The following is a 17,433-nucleotide window of genomic DNA, read 5'->3' on the forward strand; positions in this document are numbered from 1 at the left end:
TCTCTTTTTTTTTTGTTAGAGAGGAAAATCACATTTAAAAAATAAAAAAATCCTCCATCCCTATTTTACAAAACTGAAAAACCACAAGTTTTTTTTTTGTTTTTTAAATTTTTCTGAAAAATTTTCTAACAAAAATTTCCAAAGGGAAATGGATTCGCATATAATTATAAAATGTTACAGGGTTGCACATATAAAAATCACATGTGAATAATTAATTAGCAGATGTCACAGGGCCGTCTGCATAAAAAGCAACATCTCCCACGTTTCCCCCGGGAAGCTTGGAGTTCATAAATAAATATAAAAATGGTGGGGCCCGCACGTTGCTCCAAAAAGCAAGTGACAAAACAAGAACACGAGGGAATCACAACGATTGAACGGCGAGCAAAGGCCTCTTTGAATTTGAGAGGCTCTCGATAAACTTTGATTCCAAAAAAACACAGATAAGAAAAAAACCCAAAAAGAAAGAAAAAGTTCTACAGATAATGACACCAAACATGGAGACCAGAAGATCTTCAACCCTAAGTTTCCGCAATCTTTTCCTTGTACGCTAAGATTTCTTTGCTCTCTGGTTGCGGATTCTGTGAATTTTCTGGTTTTTATTGTGTTTTTTTTTTGGATTTGTTTGAAGGAAATTAGGTACGCTAAGATTTCTTTGCTTTCTGGTTGCAAATTCTGTGAGTTTTTTTTTTTGGTTTTTATTGTGTTTTTTGGATTTGTTTGAAGAAAAATTAGGTGCGCTAAGATTTCTTTGCTCTCTGGTTGTTAATTCTGTGAATTTTGTGATTTTTATTGTGCTTTTTTGGAGTTGTTTGAAAAAAAATTAGGGTTTTTTGGGCTTTGATTTGAGGGATTTAAGGTTTGATTGAAGAGGATTTTGGGAAGGGGATTGAGGGATTGAGGGGGGTTGGAGATGGGGAGGCCGGCGGGGAAGAAGAAGAGGCAATCAGTGGGAGGAGGGAGATCGAATGAGTCGACGCCGAAGCACAAGTCCAGTGAAACAAACCCTAGAGTGTTTGATGATGATATGAATATCTTCATTGAGATGGCGCAGGAGTTGAAGGAAGAGGGGAACCGTTTGTTTCAGAAGAGGGACCATGAGGGAGCTTTGCTCAAGTATGAGAAGGCTGTGAAGCTGCTTCCCAAGAACCATGCTGATGTTGCATACTTCAGGAGCAATATTGCTGCTTGTTATATGCAGATGGGGGCCGGAGGAGTATCCTCGTGCCATTGATGAATGTAATTTGGCTCTTGAGGTTTCCCCAAAAGTATAGCAAGGCTCTGTTGAAGCGGGCGAGGTGTTTCGAAGCTTGTGATCAGTTGGAGTTGGCGTTTAAGGATGTGGATGCGGTGCTGAGTGTGGAGCCGCATAATCTTATGGCTTTGGAGATCTGTCAGAGGATTAAGGAGGAATCAGAGAAGAAGGGTATCAAGTTGGAGGAGAGGGCTGTTGTGGCTCAAGAAGAGCATGTTGTTGTTAAAGAGAAGTCGTTGAGGAAGAAGAAGAGCCATAAGGTTGAGGATAAGGCTGTGGTGGAGGAGGGGCTGTGTGGTAATGGCAAAGATGAAGCTACAAGGATTGTCAAGGAAGATAAGAAAATTGTTGTTAAGGAAGAACCGGCTTTGGTTGTTGACGAAGAGCCTGCAAAAGTTGTGAAATTGGTGTTTGGAGAGGATATACGAGTCGCTCAGTTACCAGCTAATTGTAGCCTGTTACAATTGAGGGAGGTCATTCGAAACCGTTTTCCAAAGACGAGGGCTTTACTCATCAAATACAGGGATAAAGAGGGGGACTTGGTTACAATCACAACGACGGAAGAGTTAAGGTGGGCTGAAGAATCTGCTGATCCACATGGTTCAGTCAGGCTGTACTTGGTGGAAGTAGATCCAGGGCTTGAGCCGGTGGTTGAAGAAGAGGGAAAAGCTTCAGAGGGGCGGGGGCTTGAGGTAAATCAGAACCATATTTCTGAAAATGGGAGCACTGTATTTGATGATGATAAGAGTTCTTCCACCTATATCGATCACTGGATTGTGCAGTTTGCTCGGCTTTTCAAGAATCATGTTGGTTTCGATTCTGATGCATACCTTTATCTACATGAGCTCGGGATGAAACTATATTCTGAGGCAATGGAAGATGCTGTCACAAGTGAAGAGGCACAGGAGATTTTTGATATTACTGCAGATAAGTTTCAGGAGATGGCTGCTCTGGCCTTGTTCAATTGGGGAAATGTTCATATGTCTCGAGCAAGGAAGAGGTTGTTCTTATCGGAAGATGCTTCCAGAGCAACAATGCTAGCACAGATCAAATCTGCATATGAGTGGGCGAAGGCAGAATACATTAAGGCGGGAAAGAGATATGAAGAAGCCCTGAAAATCAAAACCAGACTTCTATGAAGGCCTTCTGGCTCTGGGGCAGCAGCAATTTGAGCAGGCTAAGCTTTCCTGGTATTATGCTATTGGAAGCAAAGTAGATCTGGACACATGGCCTTCATCTGAAGTTTTGGAGTTGTTTAATAGTGCTGAGGAAAACATGGAGAAGGGAACAGAGATGTGGGAAGAGATGGAGGAACAACGCCTGATGGAGCTCCGTAAACCTACTAAGGATAAGACCCTGCTGCAGAAGATGGGTTTGGATAAGCTTTTTAAAGAACTATCAACAGATGAAGCTGCAGAGCAGGCGACTAGTATGAGGTCTCAAATAAACCTTTTGTGGGGTACTATGCTTTATGAACGCTCAGTTGTGGAATTCAAGTTAGGTTTTCCTATTTGGGAAGAATGTTTGGTGGCGGCTGTTGAGAAGTTCAAACTTGCTGGAGCTTCACCATCAGACATTGCAGTTATGGTAAAAAACCATTGCTCTAATGAGACTGCTCAAGAAGGTAACTAAAACTTGTCAGTTCCTTCAAAGCAACTTCAATTCGGTTTCAAATTTATGTTCTGACATTATTATTGTTTATATTATTTACAAAACCTGCCCTTTAAGTAGCTTATGATGTTGTTCACACGTAAAATAACATCTAACACATTTCCTTTTCATTTCGTGCTCAGATTAGTAAAGTTGCGATCTTTGATACTGCGTCATAATAATAATATAATTTGTATTATGGTATAATTATGTGAATTATCTTTTGTTAAAATAATAAATTATGTTAGTGTGAGTGCTAGCATGACATCAAATCAGAACAAGTTAGAAATACTATTAGTTTCTTCAAGACTCACTCGGATATTAGCTGACATATTTACTGACGGAGCTGGAGTAAAGATAATTAATCTAGACAACTCATTGCTGAGGTTGAAAAAAGCTTGAAAATGATCATATTTTATAATTGCAATTTTCAAAAGAGAGACAAGTGTTTTCTAGAAAGCCATGATACTCGAATGTCATCTGTTTTTCTCATGTTCTTGGTATTTAATTAAATTAACCTGGTTGAATACATTAATCAACTTCTAGAGTACTTCTGAGGTAACTTGTGGCAACATTTATTGCAGGACTAGGATTCAAGATTGATGAGATAGTTCAGGCTTGGAATGATATGTATGATGCTAAAAAGGTGGATAAGTGGTGTTCCATCCTTCCGTCTTGAGCCATTATTTCAGTCGGAGGGTTCCGAGATTGCATGGTATATTGGAGCATATAATCTATCATAAATCATTTCCAGCAGCAAGAGATCACATTTACGGGCATAAACAAGAACAGCAAGGATAACCCTTCTGCTTCATCTTATCAGGTGTTTATCTTGTTGAATGAGGTAAGCAACTCAATTTTGGATTCATTGTCATGTTCACCATAGATTTGTTGCGGTGAAGTTAAACACGTAAACATAAGACACACCACACGCGCACGCACACACACACACACAAATGCACCGGGTGTTTCTTTAGTTAGTAATGTACTTTGGATTATGATATGGATGATTTATTATGGCTAAATTTACTTGCCCGGTTTCTTTTTTGGGGTTTTTTTTATAGCCTAAGTGGAGTGCTTTTGACATTTTGTTTGGTGAATTGCCTTTTCTGTTTTAATAAAAAGCCAATTCTACCAATAGACTACTGTGTGGGTGGAACTTATGATTAACTACTGACAACTTGGTCAATGTGTGCATTATTCTTGTTTCAATGAAGCAGACTTCTCAAGAGAGTCATTGTTTTGGAATATACTGAAATTAAAAATTTTGTAAAAAATATTGATAAATTGGTCTTAACAAACAAAATTTTGTTAATTAGATGCCACAAACAGTCAAAATTGACAAAAATATATTCTTGTTTGCTAGTGGAACCATATGTGAACCAGGCATTCCTGAAGTCCTAGAATGGAGAACTCACCACTATTAGATATTAAATAGTTTTCTTATGCATATGTAATTGTATATTTTTGCATGCATGCATGTGTGTGTATACATATATATTCAGATATGCTTATGTATATATATGCATGTGTGTATCTTTATATGTAGATATTCATTTGTAATTATGTATCTATGTATGTACATGTGAGTGTGTGCATATGCTAATGAAGGACTTTTAAAGGTTGATAATATCATCTCTCTCTTTTTGTTTGGGAATTGAGATACCGATGATGTCAATAAGTTATTGATTGGATGATGGCTATTACTTCTGAGTTTTATTGAGGATATAGGAATGTTGTGTGTTAGAGGTATTGATTAATTCTATTTTGGCAATTTTCAAGAACCAGGAATATCTACAATTTAAGAACTGAAAGTTTGTAAGTCTGTCAAGTAAAGGCAGAAAAGTAAACAAAAACCTGAAAAAGAAATTCTGAAAAAGGAAACTACAATGCTGGAGGTCAATAGTATTTAAAGATTTTCAAATGCTAAGCTTAAAACGATTACATGCTTGACAAAAATATGTAAAAGTTTCAAATCAAGAGATCATAAAATTTTCATTTAATATGTCAATTTAAATTTGGAAATTGTTTCTTGAGCTAGTATATTGGCACAATCAAATAAATAGATAAATAAATAAAGTAATTGTGAACAAGTTATTTATATTCTCCGGGTATTATTTAACTGAATCTGAAAGTCTTATGTTTTAGCTATGTATAGAATTGCCCTCCTATCTAATGAGGTTTGAGTAATTAAAAATGGGACTGCTCTCGACATGCAAAAGTCTTAGCAGTTACAATACTTGCAATCTTTCCAAGTGCATCTGGATATTTGGAAAACCTAAGATGCATTCAAAATTATTGACTATAATATCCTGAAATTCCTACTCACCCATTGCTGATTCTAGCTGATTTGGTATGAGAATTCAATCTATGAGAAATTATTGATTTTTTTTATATGTAGGTGGATGAACTAATGAGTTATATGCTGCATAGTGCATTCATCTAATAGTACAAATTTATATACATACCATTAATTGTATCATGTGGCAACTATTTTTTATTTTGTGTTCTTTTGATAAACATGTCTGGTTAACTCCATTAAAACCAAATGATTTATTGTTACAATTATGTCCAGGATATAATATTAAGCATGAATGTTGTATATGTGCCTCTCAATATGTTTAGGATAAAAATGAAAATAGTGTTTTGCTTATATAGTCAGCAACTCAGCATGAATTGCAGATTATGATGTGCCAGTGTATTTTCCTGCAGGCACATAAAATGAAATGCTTTAGATTATTAGGAATGCGCAAAATATTTTCATTTTTTCTTGTTGTCGCTTAGTTGAAATTTTCTTCATCATTTTATTCGCATATAAAGCGACAAACAACCTGACTGAATTCATGGGTGTATTGCTGCAGATATTTTGCTAGCTGGCTGGGTTGTTCCATTGTATCATGTTGCATGTCAGTAGAATAAAGGAATTGTTTGCTGCTTGTTGATCGGTTTGCTACATGAATTGCTGCTGGAACCCCACCACAATATACGATTATTCTTTTCCCATATTGGTGAGATAAATACGCAAGCATGCTTTTTATCTATATGCAGATGCATTATGTATGTGATTGAATTGAACTTGTGAGAGTCCAGTTATATTATGCATTTAGTGTTATGCTGGACTATTTTGTGGTTTGTATATTATTAGACAATGTAGCATGAATTTGTACAATGTTTGTGAGCTATTGTTATTAAATGGATTTTTGTTTGGTATAATGGAATAATGGGAGTTGTTGTTATATGAATTAGATTAAATTACACATTTCAAGCGCTCTGAGGAGTTTTTTGATTTCATCAAGTCAATCTGAGGCACTTGTTTTTTTAATTCATTTTAGAATAACCAGGAATTTAATGGTGCTTGATTTGGTACTATTGATTAATTTAGGTTGTGTTTAAATAGAGTATGCTTTAATCTTATTTTTTGGTGAATAAAATGTTTACGAATTGGTTTTTGTAAGGTTGGATTAAGCTCTCTTTGTTATTTATATATATTCTTTGATAAAACTCAGAAACAGTGATGATTATTTCATGTGTGATTCTTGTGGTCTAGCATTGTCCTTTATGATCTGTTGTTCTGTGAGGATCAATCATCAACAAGTATTGATATTATTATTATTTATTTATTATTATTATTATTATTATTATTATTATTATTATTTCAAGTCCATATAATACATAATTATAATCTGGTACTGTGCTTTTGATGATTCAATTTATTTGGCAATTAACACTAGTTTGACATATTGGGTTCAGTTGGTTTAGTAAAATTTGTGTATAGAAAGGAAATCATTTTTAAAAAGTTGCATTGGAGAAATTTTTGTGCTATGATACAGTTTGACCTAATTAATATTAATCAAAACTAAACATTTGAAATGACAATTTTAAAATTTTCAAAAATAAATAATAGACATTTATTTATAATTGTCAAAATAATAAATATATTTATTTAAATAATTACATCAAAGGACTGGCGGGATAAATTTGAGATGTCCTAGTTAGAAATATGAGTAATCACCACCCGAGGCACATGGTTTGTATTTTACGGTTTTCCTCTTCTTCCTGACCTTGGATTAAAGGCGAATGAATTATGGAAAGAAAAATCTCGCTACAATATCAAACACTTAAAAATACATCGTCAACCAGCGTTAAATTAAAGGGAGGAAAAGTTTATCTGTGGTTTCCGAGGATTCCTGCAAAATAAGCGTAGAGCACCGTCGATGGTATTAATTTTATTTATTTATTTTTGACGCCAGTAAAATCATCTATTATTTTTATTTTTGATATAGGTAATCGTCTATTCAGTGTAAAAATCATTACGTAGTATATATACCTATATATATATGATTTTCATCGTGCATTTTATTTGAATTCTTGTTTAATCGGTAAGAATTTTGTGAGAGAGATAAATTAACTATATATATATATATATTTATGAAATATAAATCGAATTTTTAAATGAAATAACGATTTTACCTATATGAATTAACACCATTAATAGCTTAAACATACTTGGTTTATCACTCTGCAATTAAAAGAAATGTCACGTCGTAGAATCGATGCTGTCTGCTGAAGTTTTATAAAAATCAAAAACCATAAATGGTACACTTTTCATAGAATTAAATAGCAATGAGACAAACAATTTGAAAATATTGTTCTTATCAAAGAGAATGCCTAATAATGTTTTATGTTAGTGTAATTGGCTTGTTACAATATACTCAGCTAAACTAAATCAGCACATACAAAGGGTGTTCAATCGATATTTACTATGATCCTGGCCGGTTTCCATCTAATATGATATCAAAGCTTAATTAATCTGCTAGATGATCATACACACAAAACCCATTTATAAGCACCTTCCATAAACAGTTTAGGAGCCATCAATGGTGGTTATCTTTTCAGACGGACAAATTTATACTCATACACAAAACCAATTTATAAGTTTTTTGGCCAACTCATGATTGGCAATTGATCCCACCTTCCTGGAAAATCTTTTCCCTGATGTTTGAAATAAATATAATTCTCTGAACAATTTTTTTATTCTTAAAAATTTATTTATTTTTTTTAATTTTTTAATTTTAAATTATAACATTTATGTTACTATGTTAATTGAGCTATGTTATGTTCAAACATTAATACCTGTTCATATCTATTAAATATTAAAGCCAAAGCAACTTATTGGCAAGTACTTTTTGCCATTTCATCAATCAAAAACCGCTTAGAGTGCTAGGCAACAACAAGCAACTGACATTATAGTGCATGTTTAAAATAAATAAATAAATAAAGGCACCATCAGGATTCTACCAAGTCGTTTAATGCTCACATGCAGTAGTTTTTATATTTTATTTGAGGAAAATTAATTATAACTCCTCAAAGTTTAAAAACATTCAAGAGCAGTTTCGATATTTGAACTTACAGACGATCTATCTTTTTTATAGTTTACTTTTCGATTAATGCGATTCATTTCGTCAGGTTTATCTTATCTTCTGACATATCTTGGGTTTAAGTTATGGGTTTCCGAGCAACTTTGAGTTCTGTAGATTATGGGTTTTAACTTAAATTATAGGTTTTCGTTAAAATTATGTGTTCACATTTATAAGTGGGAAAGCAATCCTATCAACACGTCAATTCTTTTATCATCGGCTTACCGATCGCTTATCGAGTAAAGTCTAAAAAATAGGTTTGTGACTAGAGAGTACTTTTACTATTGTAAAACCAGAGCACCCATATGTTTTAAATGAGTGGATTAAGTAAGTTAATACCAACTATTGTAACCATGGTTAAGTTAATTAACCAGGTTTAGCTATAAGGGTTAAGTTTGTGGGCCTATATAAGGCCCCTTAGTTTGTGCAGGTGAGAACTTGTCCAAGTCCGTACTATCACACTTAATACTCACATCCGTATCCTTTGTATCTACCATATCTGACCATTTATGAAATAAAGAAGTCCCACTCCCTTTGTCGACATCACCTGCTCCTCTCCTCTTGGTGAGCTGCTGCCTCAAGAACACTTTGCATGCTTTCTTACTTGGATGAGCCACACCCACAAGTAAATTGAAAGGCATCTGACGATCTACATGTTACTGTCACGTGAGCTCTATTAGTAGTGAAAGTTACTGGTTTCTTTCTTTCAACAATGACAACGAGGTAATATTGCTCTCGTGCAGAGGTAAAGCTTAACGGGAGGTCGACATGTAGATAGTAAGTTTTATCACGGTATTATAACTGTATTGATCGTGAACTTTCTATTAAAACCCCAAAATACATTTTGTTTTCAAAGATCTTAGAAGTGGGGTGAAAGCAGCACCTAATGTTCTTAGCGGGTAATTAGAGGAGCTCGAAATATAACAGTAATCTTACCTTAATTTTGACTTCCTTATTTTAAAATACATATTGAAAGAACATCTTTTATTTTGAGTGAAACTTCATAACTTATCGAGATACGTATTAATTTGTTCTTATATCAAGATAAGTGAAACCCAGAACTTAAAACCGGTAGGAAAAATTAGCTAACATAAAAACTAGCGAGTTTTTAACTTTCAATAAATATGGATCAAGTAAAGTTATTTAGCACGATGTTAATCTTCTCATCATTACATGTTGCAGATCTTGTTGTTTCATAAATCACATACTTTCTCTTATATGTTAAAAATTTTTATTTCATTGCAAAAGTAGTGAGTTAAATTTAATTTACTGTAAAGTAGAAGAAAGCAAAGTAAAATTTTATTTTCTGCATATTTTATTTTAGTAAAGTAGTAATAAATACTCAAATTTTATTTCCAATTGCAAAATGGTATGTAAAACAAACTGAAAGAGTGGGTGTGTTAGGGAGACAGAGATGAGTGAGATGTTAGATCGACTAGATGAGAGACAGATGACAGTTGGTTGTAGTGAGATGAGCAGAAAGTGATTAGATAATGACAGATGATTAAAGATACCATAAAAGAGATGGTAAGAGGGTGGAGACAGAGAGCGACAGGAGCGACGATTGATGGGTTAGATGGCCAGTCAGTTGGGTTAAAGTCAGTCGAAATTCAGTTTGATGTTAATCAGATCATTCGGAAAGATGGTGCAGAAAGAGATGAGGTCTTGATACAGGTGGTTGGTGTTTTGATGGTTGTGACTATCATGATGGTGCGTGTGCGGCGTGGTAATGGGTAATCAGTATGGGTTTTAAAAGATGAGTATTGATGAGGAAAGGGACAGTCGTATTAGAAGATCAGTAGTTCAGAAAGATGCAGTAGATCTTGCAAAAGATGAAAGATATAGAGCAAGGAAATGAAAATAGTCTCTAAAGATGGTATTAAAAAGTATTAAAATTAACAATGGAAATAATAAACAATAATACATAAATGGATAAAAAGGAATTAATAATAATTAAAAGCTAAATCATTTAGAAAACCTAATAATTAAAACTACTATCTTATCCAACTCTAGACTATATATAGTATAATGGGATCCTTAAAAATAAAATAGATAAATTAATAACAATCAGAGTATATTCAACTAGAAACAAATATTAGAAAACTAGTAACACCTAAAGATTTAATTCTTATATATATATATATGTGTATCTATATATATATGTATATATATATATATATCTCTATCTATGAAATAAATTGGAATCTGGGATTACCATTTAGAGGGAATGAAACACTCTGCTTTGAAACAACAGAATATTATAAAATTGAGTTAATAAGAATAAGATATTATCTTTTAGAAGGAAAAGTCAAATAAACTATAACTTAAAAACTACTAACATATCAAAAATATCGCATGGCTTAATGAAGTAGAAAACTATATATAACAGTAAGGAATCATAAAAATGGATCTGAAGAGAGAAAAGCATAAATTATTATTGGTAAACTAAAATTATCACAAGAATTTACGATAGGAAATAGAAATAAATTGTGTTCATCCGGAAAATTCAGGAAATAAAAACTATAGTAAAAGTATAGATAATATTGAGATCTTTCTTACCGTCGTCTAAGATATACTAAATCAAATTAATAAACACCATAAAAGAAAAGAAATAGCCACTTACAATTGAAGAACAACAAGATAAACTAAGAAATATGATTTATTAAATTAATCCCTGTAGAAAAATTATATAAATTTGGAATATTTGAATTAAAAACAAAAATATATGAACATTATGATGAAATAAAAATATATTGCATAAGTGATGATAAACAAATCATATTAGACTTATGCTGGAGATTATATAATAAAATAATAACCTTCAGGATATACATTAATCCATCTAGGTTTAATAATGTTAGGAGCAATAGGTTTAGACTAAAGAGGATTAGGAACAAAAGTTTTAGTAAGTGAAGTTGTTTAAGACAAATTAAAAACATGACAAAAGCAACAATAGAATCCCTTGAAATAGATATGAATTGCAACCATCCAGAAATAATTTACATGACCCCAAACTTCTTAATCCCATTAGAAACATTCTATAAATACATAAAATTGGCAATAAATTCAAAAGGATATAATATGATCCCAAATGCAGCAAATCTTTTAATAACAAAAACATTCACTGGACAATTAACAAATAACAGTAGAATTAAATACATCTTAACACACAAAAAAGTAAAATCATTTTTTGAAAATCAAAGATTAAAAAGAATAGAGGGAAAATATTATTCATCCGAAGTATTAGAAGAAAATGAATGGAACATCCAACCTATAGAAATCCCAACAACAAGTAGACCCAGCAATGCAGAATTTTATGAAAACACTGATGGAAGTACTAGTGCAAGAATTATAAAAACAAAGGAATAGTGATAGAAGAACTTCAAGAATAAAATGGATTTAATAAACACAACAAACCCATAATTAATTGAAAAACAACTAAAACCATTAAGAAAATATTTAAGCAATGTAAACACAAACATAACAGATCAAATAAAACATAAAAGAGCAATTTGGTTAATATGTGTTAGAGATTATGTAGCAATGAAAAAAAGCTCAGAAAAATTAATAGAAGTTAAAATAGTAAAATATGATAATCAAGTAAATTGAATATGGATATCAAAATGTGTACCAAGAAAAGAATTACATCCATTAGAACATCAACAAAGAATGATTAGATTAAATAATTGAAAAAAATCATTAAAAAAACAATATCAATCCATAGAAGTATGTTATACATGAAAAACTTAATAGACTCAACAAACATAACCTTAATAGACAATTTAATAAATGAATCAATAAAATATACATTAAGAAAAAATAAAACTTTAAAAGAAAAAATAAAAGCTAGACAATGTCTTTTGTTAAGAGAAGTTAAAAGGTAAACAACTCTAAGAGACCAAATTTATCAAGCAGAATCATTAATAGAAGTAATAACTAAAATAAAAGAAAAAGATGAACATGGTAAATCTATTTGGAAATCAACACAAATAAAATATAAAGACTTTCATCAAGAGTATCTTAAAGATCAAAACCGATTATGGAATTATAGGTCAAGATTAAGGAATGAATATGATTCAATAGAAATTTGTTATGATTAAAATAAAATACAATTAGAATATTATTAGACATCAAAATGAATAAACAAACATATAATTTAGATATAAATCCAAAATACTTATTAGAACAATATAATCAAGTTGAAAATTTTGAAAAAAATGCATACATAAATCTGAAACATGTAAAATAAATTATAAAACAAAATGTGATAAATGTTATAAATTTCACATAAAAAACATAGAATAACTTGTCAAAAATGTGAATTATCTTTATGTAGTAAATGTATAATAGATTATTTAATCTATTATAGAAATAAAAAAATAATTTAAAAAGGATAAATGTAGTAAGTGTATAATAGATTATTTAATCTATTGTAGTAAACCAAATAATAAATTATTTAATCAAGATAAAGAAATAATAGAACAATTATTAAAAAGGATAAAAATCCTAGAAGAAGAAGTTAATAATTTAAAAGAAAAATTAAAAAATGAAAAAGAAAAAGAAAGTAAAAGAAAAGTAATAATAATTCAAGAACAAAATGATGATAATAACTTAATATAAAAAAGATAGGCAGAAAAATGTAATACAAGAAGAAAAAAAATCTCTTAGAAACATAAAATAAATGGATAAGAAAAAAAATTAAATAAAAAAAATTCTACTGAGTTAGAAACTATGATAAAAGAATTTTAAGAATTTAAAGATAAAATAATATTAAAATATCCAATAACTTATTCTAGAAGCAAAATCGTAGATTCATTGCAAAACACAATAGATTTAATTAGAAAAAGGAAAAGGAGAATGAAAGAAGAAAATAATGAAATAGAAGAGAAAAAATTAACAATATTACAAAAAATTACAAAAATGGAAAAGAAAATAAAAAGAATTCAAGATATATTAGACCCCTTAAAAATTCACAACTATTTAAATCAATAAGAATCAATGAACTTCCCATCCCTACAACCAGAATTAAATTTCCGTACATCTCCCTCTTTAAATTTGGGAATTGAAACTTCACAATCTCAAAATCTCCAGTGTTCTTATCTCTTTGGGAAACATGTAATTTGAGCCTGACCCCATAGTTTGTCCATTCGCATTAGAGAAAACTGTGACTACAAAGCCAGCAGGTTCATTTGCATTTTCTTTAATTGTGGGAACTATGTAACCAAATCCCTTATAGAAAAATAACAGACAAAGGTTGTTCATCTGAATAATAAGAGTTGTGGCTACATCCACCAAACAAATGAAAAAACCCAAAATCCACCACATATACTATTACCAGAAACACAAAGTGTCAATTTTTTTTTGAAACCACAGACACTAGATTACATGGTAAAACAAGAAAAGAAAATCAAAGCATTAGGAATTGAAATCTCTCAAAAGTCTGAAGAAATAATCAAGATTGAAGCTCAACTCCAAGAAATCACAAAAAAAGTTGAAAATATGAATAAAATCATGATATAAGAAAGAAGACAAAGAGTGGTGAAATTTGAATTATTCCCTGAACTAATAGAAGAAGTGAAACAGATCATCTTCAAGAAAGTGATGGCAACACAATATGATCAGTTCATCTCTGAGCAAGAAGTTCTAAGACAACTTGCAAATGAAGAAATCATCTGGATGCCATTGATTTCTTGATCTATCCATTGAGACATGTCTAAAGAACATTTTACTGCAATGAATCCTTCTTCACACTGGCATCCTGCATCTTTGTGTGCTAATTCTCTGAACACATTTCCTGCTATTGCGAATCGTATATGAAAGATTTCTTCCTTTGCAAGTTGTCTTAGAACTTCTTGCTCAGAGATTAACTAATCATATTGTGTTGCCATCACTTTCTTGAAGATGATATATTTCACTTCATCAATTGGTTCAGGGAATAATTCAAATTTCTCCATTCTTTGTCTTCTTCCTTCTATCATGATTTTCTTCATATTTTCAGCTTCTTTTGTGATTTCTTGGAGTTGAGCTTCAATCTTGATTATTTCTTCAGACTTTTGAGAGATTTCAATTCCTAATGTTTTGATTTTCTTTTCTTGTTCTACCATGTAATCTAGTGTCTGTGGTTTCAAATAAAATTTTACACTTGGTGTTTCTGAAAAATGGTGTATGTGGTGGATTTTGGGTTTTTTCATTTATTTGGTGGAAGTATTTTGCTAAGGAGTGAAATAGGGGATGAGGTTTTTTGGGTCGTGTACGTTGGCCCAAGGATTGTCTAGAATAACATGTTGTGACAGGTTTATATTTGCTTGAGTTCTGAATCTTAAAGTTGAGGTTGGTGAAAATATTGGAAGGTTTAGTTGGGGTTCTTGAGAAAATTATTGGTTATAAAAACTTTTGTCTGCCATTTCTGCAAAAAATAAACTTATTAGTTTTAATAGATGTACATGCTTTGCATGTATTTAGGGTTTGAAGATAACTAGATTTTTACCATAACAAGCGGCGCGTATGAACCTACTGGTTTTGTAGCCACAACTCTTATTATTCAGATGATTAAACCTTTGTCTGCTATTTTTCCATAAAGGGCTTCGTTACATAGTTCCCACAATTAAAGAGAACGCAAATGAACCTGCTGGCTTTGCAGCCACAGTTTTCTCTAATGCGAATGGACAAACTATAAGGTAAGACTCAAATTACATGTTTCCCAAAGAGATAAGAACACTGGGGATTCTGTAGATTGTGAAGTTTAAATTCCCAAATTTAAAGAGAGAGATGAACAAAAATTTAATTCTTATTGTAGAGATGGAAAGGTTATTAATCCTTGTTGATAGTTATCTATCTCTAATTGTTTTAAAGTACCTTGGATTCGCTTTTTTTCTTTTTCCATTTTTGTAATTTTTTGTAACATTGTTAATTTTTCTCTTTTATTTCATTATTTTCTTCTTTCATTCTCCTTTTCCTTTTTGTAATTAAATCTATTGTGTTTTGCAAGAAATCTACGATTTTGCTTCTAGAATGAGTTATTGGATATTTTAATATTATTTTATCTTTAAATTCTTTAAATTCTTTTATCATAGTTTCTAACTCAGTAGAATTTTCTTTATATAATTTTCTTTTCTTAGCCATTTATTTTATGTTTCTAAAAGATTTTTTTCTTCTTGTATTACATTTTTCTACTTATCTTTTTGATAGTTAGTTATTATTAAGTTATTATCGTCATTTTGTTCTTGAATTCTTATACCTTTTCTTTTACTTTATTTTTCTTTTTCATTTTTTAATTCTTCTTTAGATTATTAACTTCTTCTTCTAGGATTTTTATCCTTTTTAGTAAATGGTATATTATTTCTTTATCTTGATTAAATAATTTATTATTTGGTTTTTCTATTTTTTGTTCTTCAAAAGTAAAGTTATAAAGATCTAATACACATTTTCTACATAAAGATAATTCACATTTCTGACAAATTAATCTATGTTTTTTTACGTGAAATTTACAACATTTATCACATTTTGTTTTATAATTTATTTTATATGGTTCAAATTTATGTATGCATTTTTCAAAATTTTCAACTTGATTATATTGTTCTAATAACTATTTTGGATTTATACCTAAATTATATGTTTTTTTATTCATTTTGATGTCTAATAATATTCTGGTTGTATTTTATTTTATTTATAACAAATTTCTATTGAATCATATTCATTCCTTAATCTTGACCTAAATTCCATAATCTGTTTTGATCTTTAAGATACTCATCTTGATGAAAGTCTTTATATTTTATTTGTGTTGATTTCCAAATAGATTTACCATGTTCATCTTTTTCTTTTGTTTTAATTCTTACTTCTATTAAAGTTTCTGAGCTTTGTTGATAAGCTTTTTTCATTGCTACATAATCTCTAACACATATTAACCAAATTGTTCTTTTATACTTTATTTGACTTGTAATGTTTGTGTTTATGTTGCTTAAATATTTTCTTAATGGTTTTAGTTGTTTTTCAAATAATTTTGGGTATTTTGTGTTTATTAAGTTCATTTTATTCTTGAAGTTCTTCTATCACTATTCCGTTGTTTTTATAATCTATCATTCTTACACTAGTACTTCCATTAGTGTTTTCATAAAATCCTGCATTGCTGGGTCTACTTATTGTTGGGATTTCTATAGGTTAGATGTTTCATTCATTTTCTTCTAATACTTCTGATGAATAATATTTTTCGTCTATTCCTTTTAATCTTTAATTTTCTAAAAATGATTTTACCTTTTTGGGTGTTAAGATGTATTTAATTTTACCACTATTTGTTAATTGTCCTGTAAATGTTTTTGTTATTAAAAGATTTGCTGCATTTGGGATCATATTATATCCTTTTTGAATTTAATACCAATTTTATGTATTTATATAATATTTCTAATGGAATTAAGAAATTTGGGGTCATGTAAATTATTTCTGGATGATTGCAATTCATATCTATTTCAATGGATTCTATTGTTGCTTTTGTCATGTTTTTAATTTGTCTTATATCTACTAAACTTAGTAAAACTTTTGTTCCTAATCCTTTTATATGTAAACCTATTACTTCTAACATTATTAAACCTAGATGGATTAATGTATATCATGATGTTATTATTTTATTATATGATTTTTCTGTTATTAAGTATAATATGATTTGTTTATCATCACTTGTGCAACATATTTCTATTTCATCATAATGTTTATATATTTCTGGTTTTAATTCAAATATTCCAAATTTATATAATTCTTCTTCGGAGATTAATTTAATATTCATATTTCTTACTTTATCTTGTTCTCCTTCAATTGTAAGGGTTACTTTCTTTTCTTTTATGGTATTTATTAACTTTGATTTTATATCTTAGATTATTTAAGAAATATGATATTATCTATATTTTTACTATAGTTTTATTTTCTAAATTTTTCCGATTTTCTTTAGACATAATTTGTTTTTATTTTTATCAAATTCTTGTGATAATTTTTAGTTTTTAAATTAATAATTCTTTTTCTTCTTTAGATCCATTTTTATAATTCTTAATTTTTGTTATATGGTTTTCTCACCTTATTAAGCTATAGATATGATATGTTATTTTATTTTTAAGTTATATTTATTTG

At 30.3% G+C, this 17,433-nt stretch overlaps 1 protein-coding gene across 1 annotated transcript; it reads left to right on the forward strand.

Moving 5' to 3' along the window:
* Window positions 1-428: 428 nt before the first annotated feature.
* On the forward strand, window positions 429-5,925 carry LOC120253572 (protein PHOX1-like). The gene is given in 8 exon segments (XM_039261893.1): window positions 429-1,210; window positions 1,212-1,262; window positions 1,264-2,379; window positions 2,381-2,876; window positions 3,487-3,542; window positions 3,544-3,594; window positions 3,596-3,746; window positions 5,764-5,925. Coding segments are annotated over 7 exon segments (2,178 nt in total). The 5' UTR covers window positions 429-910; the 3' UTR covers window positions 3,704-3,746; window positions 5,764-5,925.
* The last annotated feature ends 11,508 nt before the right edge of the window (window positions 5,926-17,433 follow it).

This window comes from Dioscorea cayenensis, unplaced genomic scaffold, assembly GCF_009730915.1.
Source record: "Dioscorea cayenensis subsp. rotundata cultivar TDr96_F1 unplaced genomic scaffold, TDr96_F1_v2_PseudoChromosome.rev07_lg8_w22 25.fasta BLBR01000116.1, whole genome shotgun sequence".
Classification (NCBI taxonomy): Eukaryota; Viridiplantae; Streptophyta; class Magnoliopsida; order Dioscoreales; family Dioscoreaceae; genus Dioscorea; species Dioscorea cayenensis.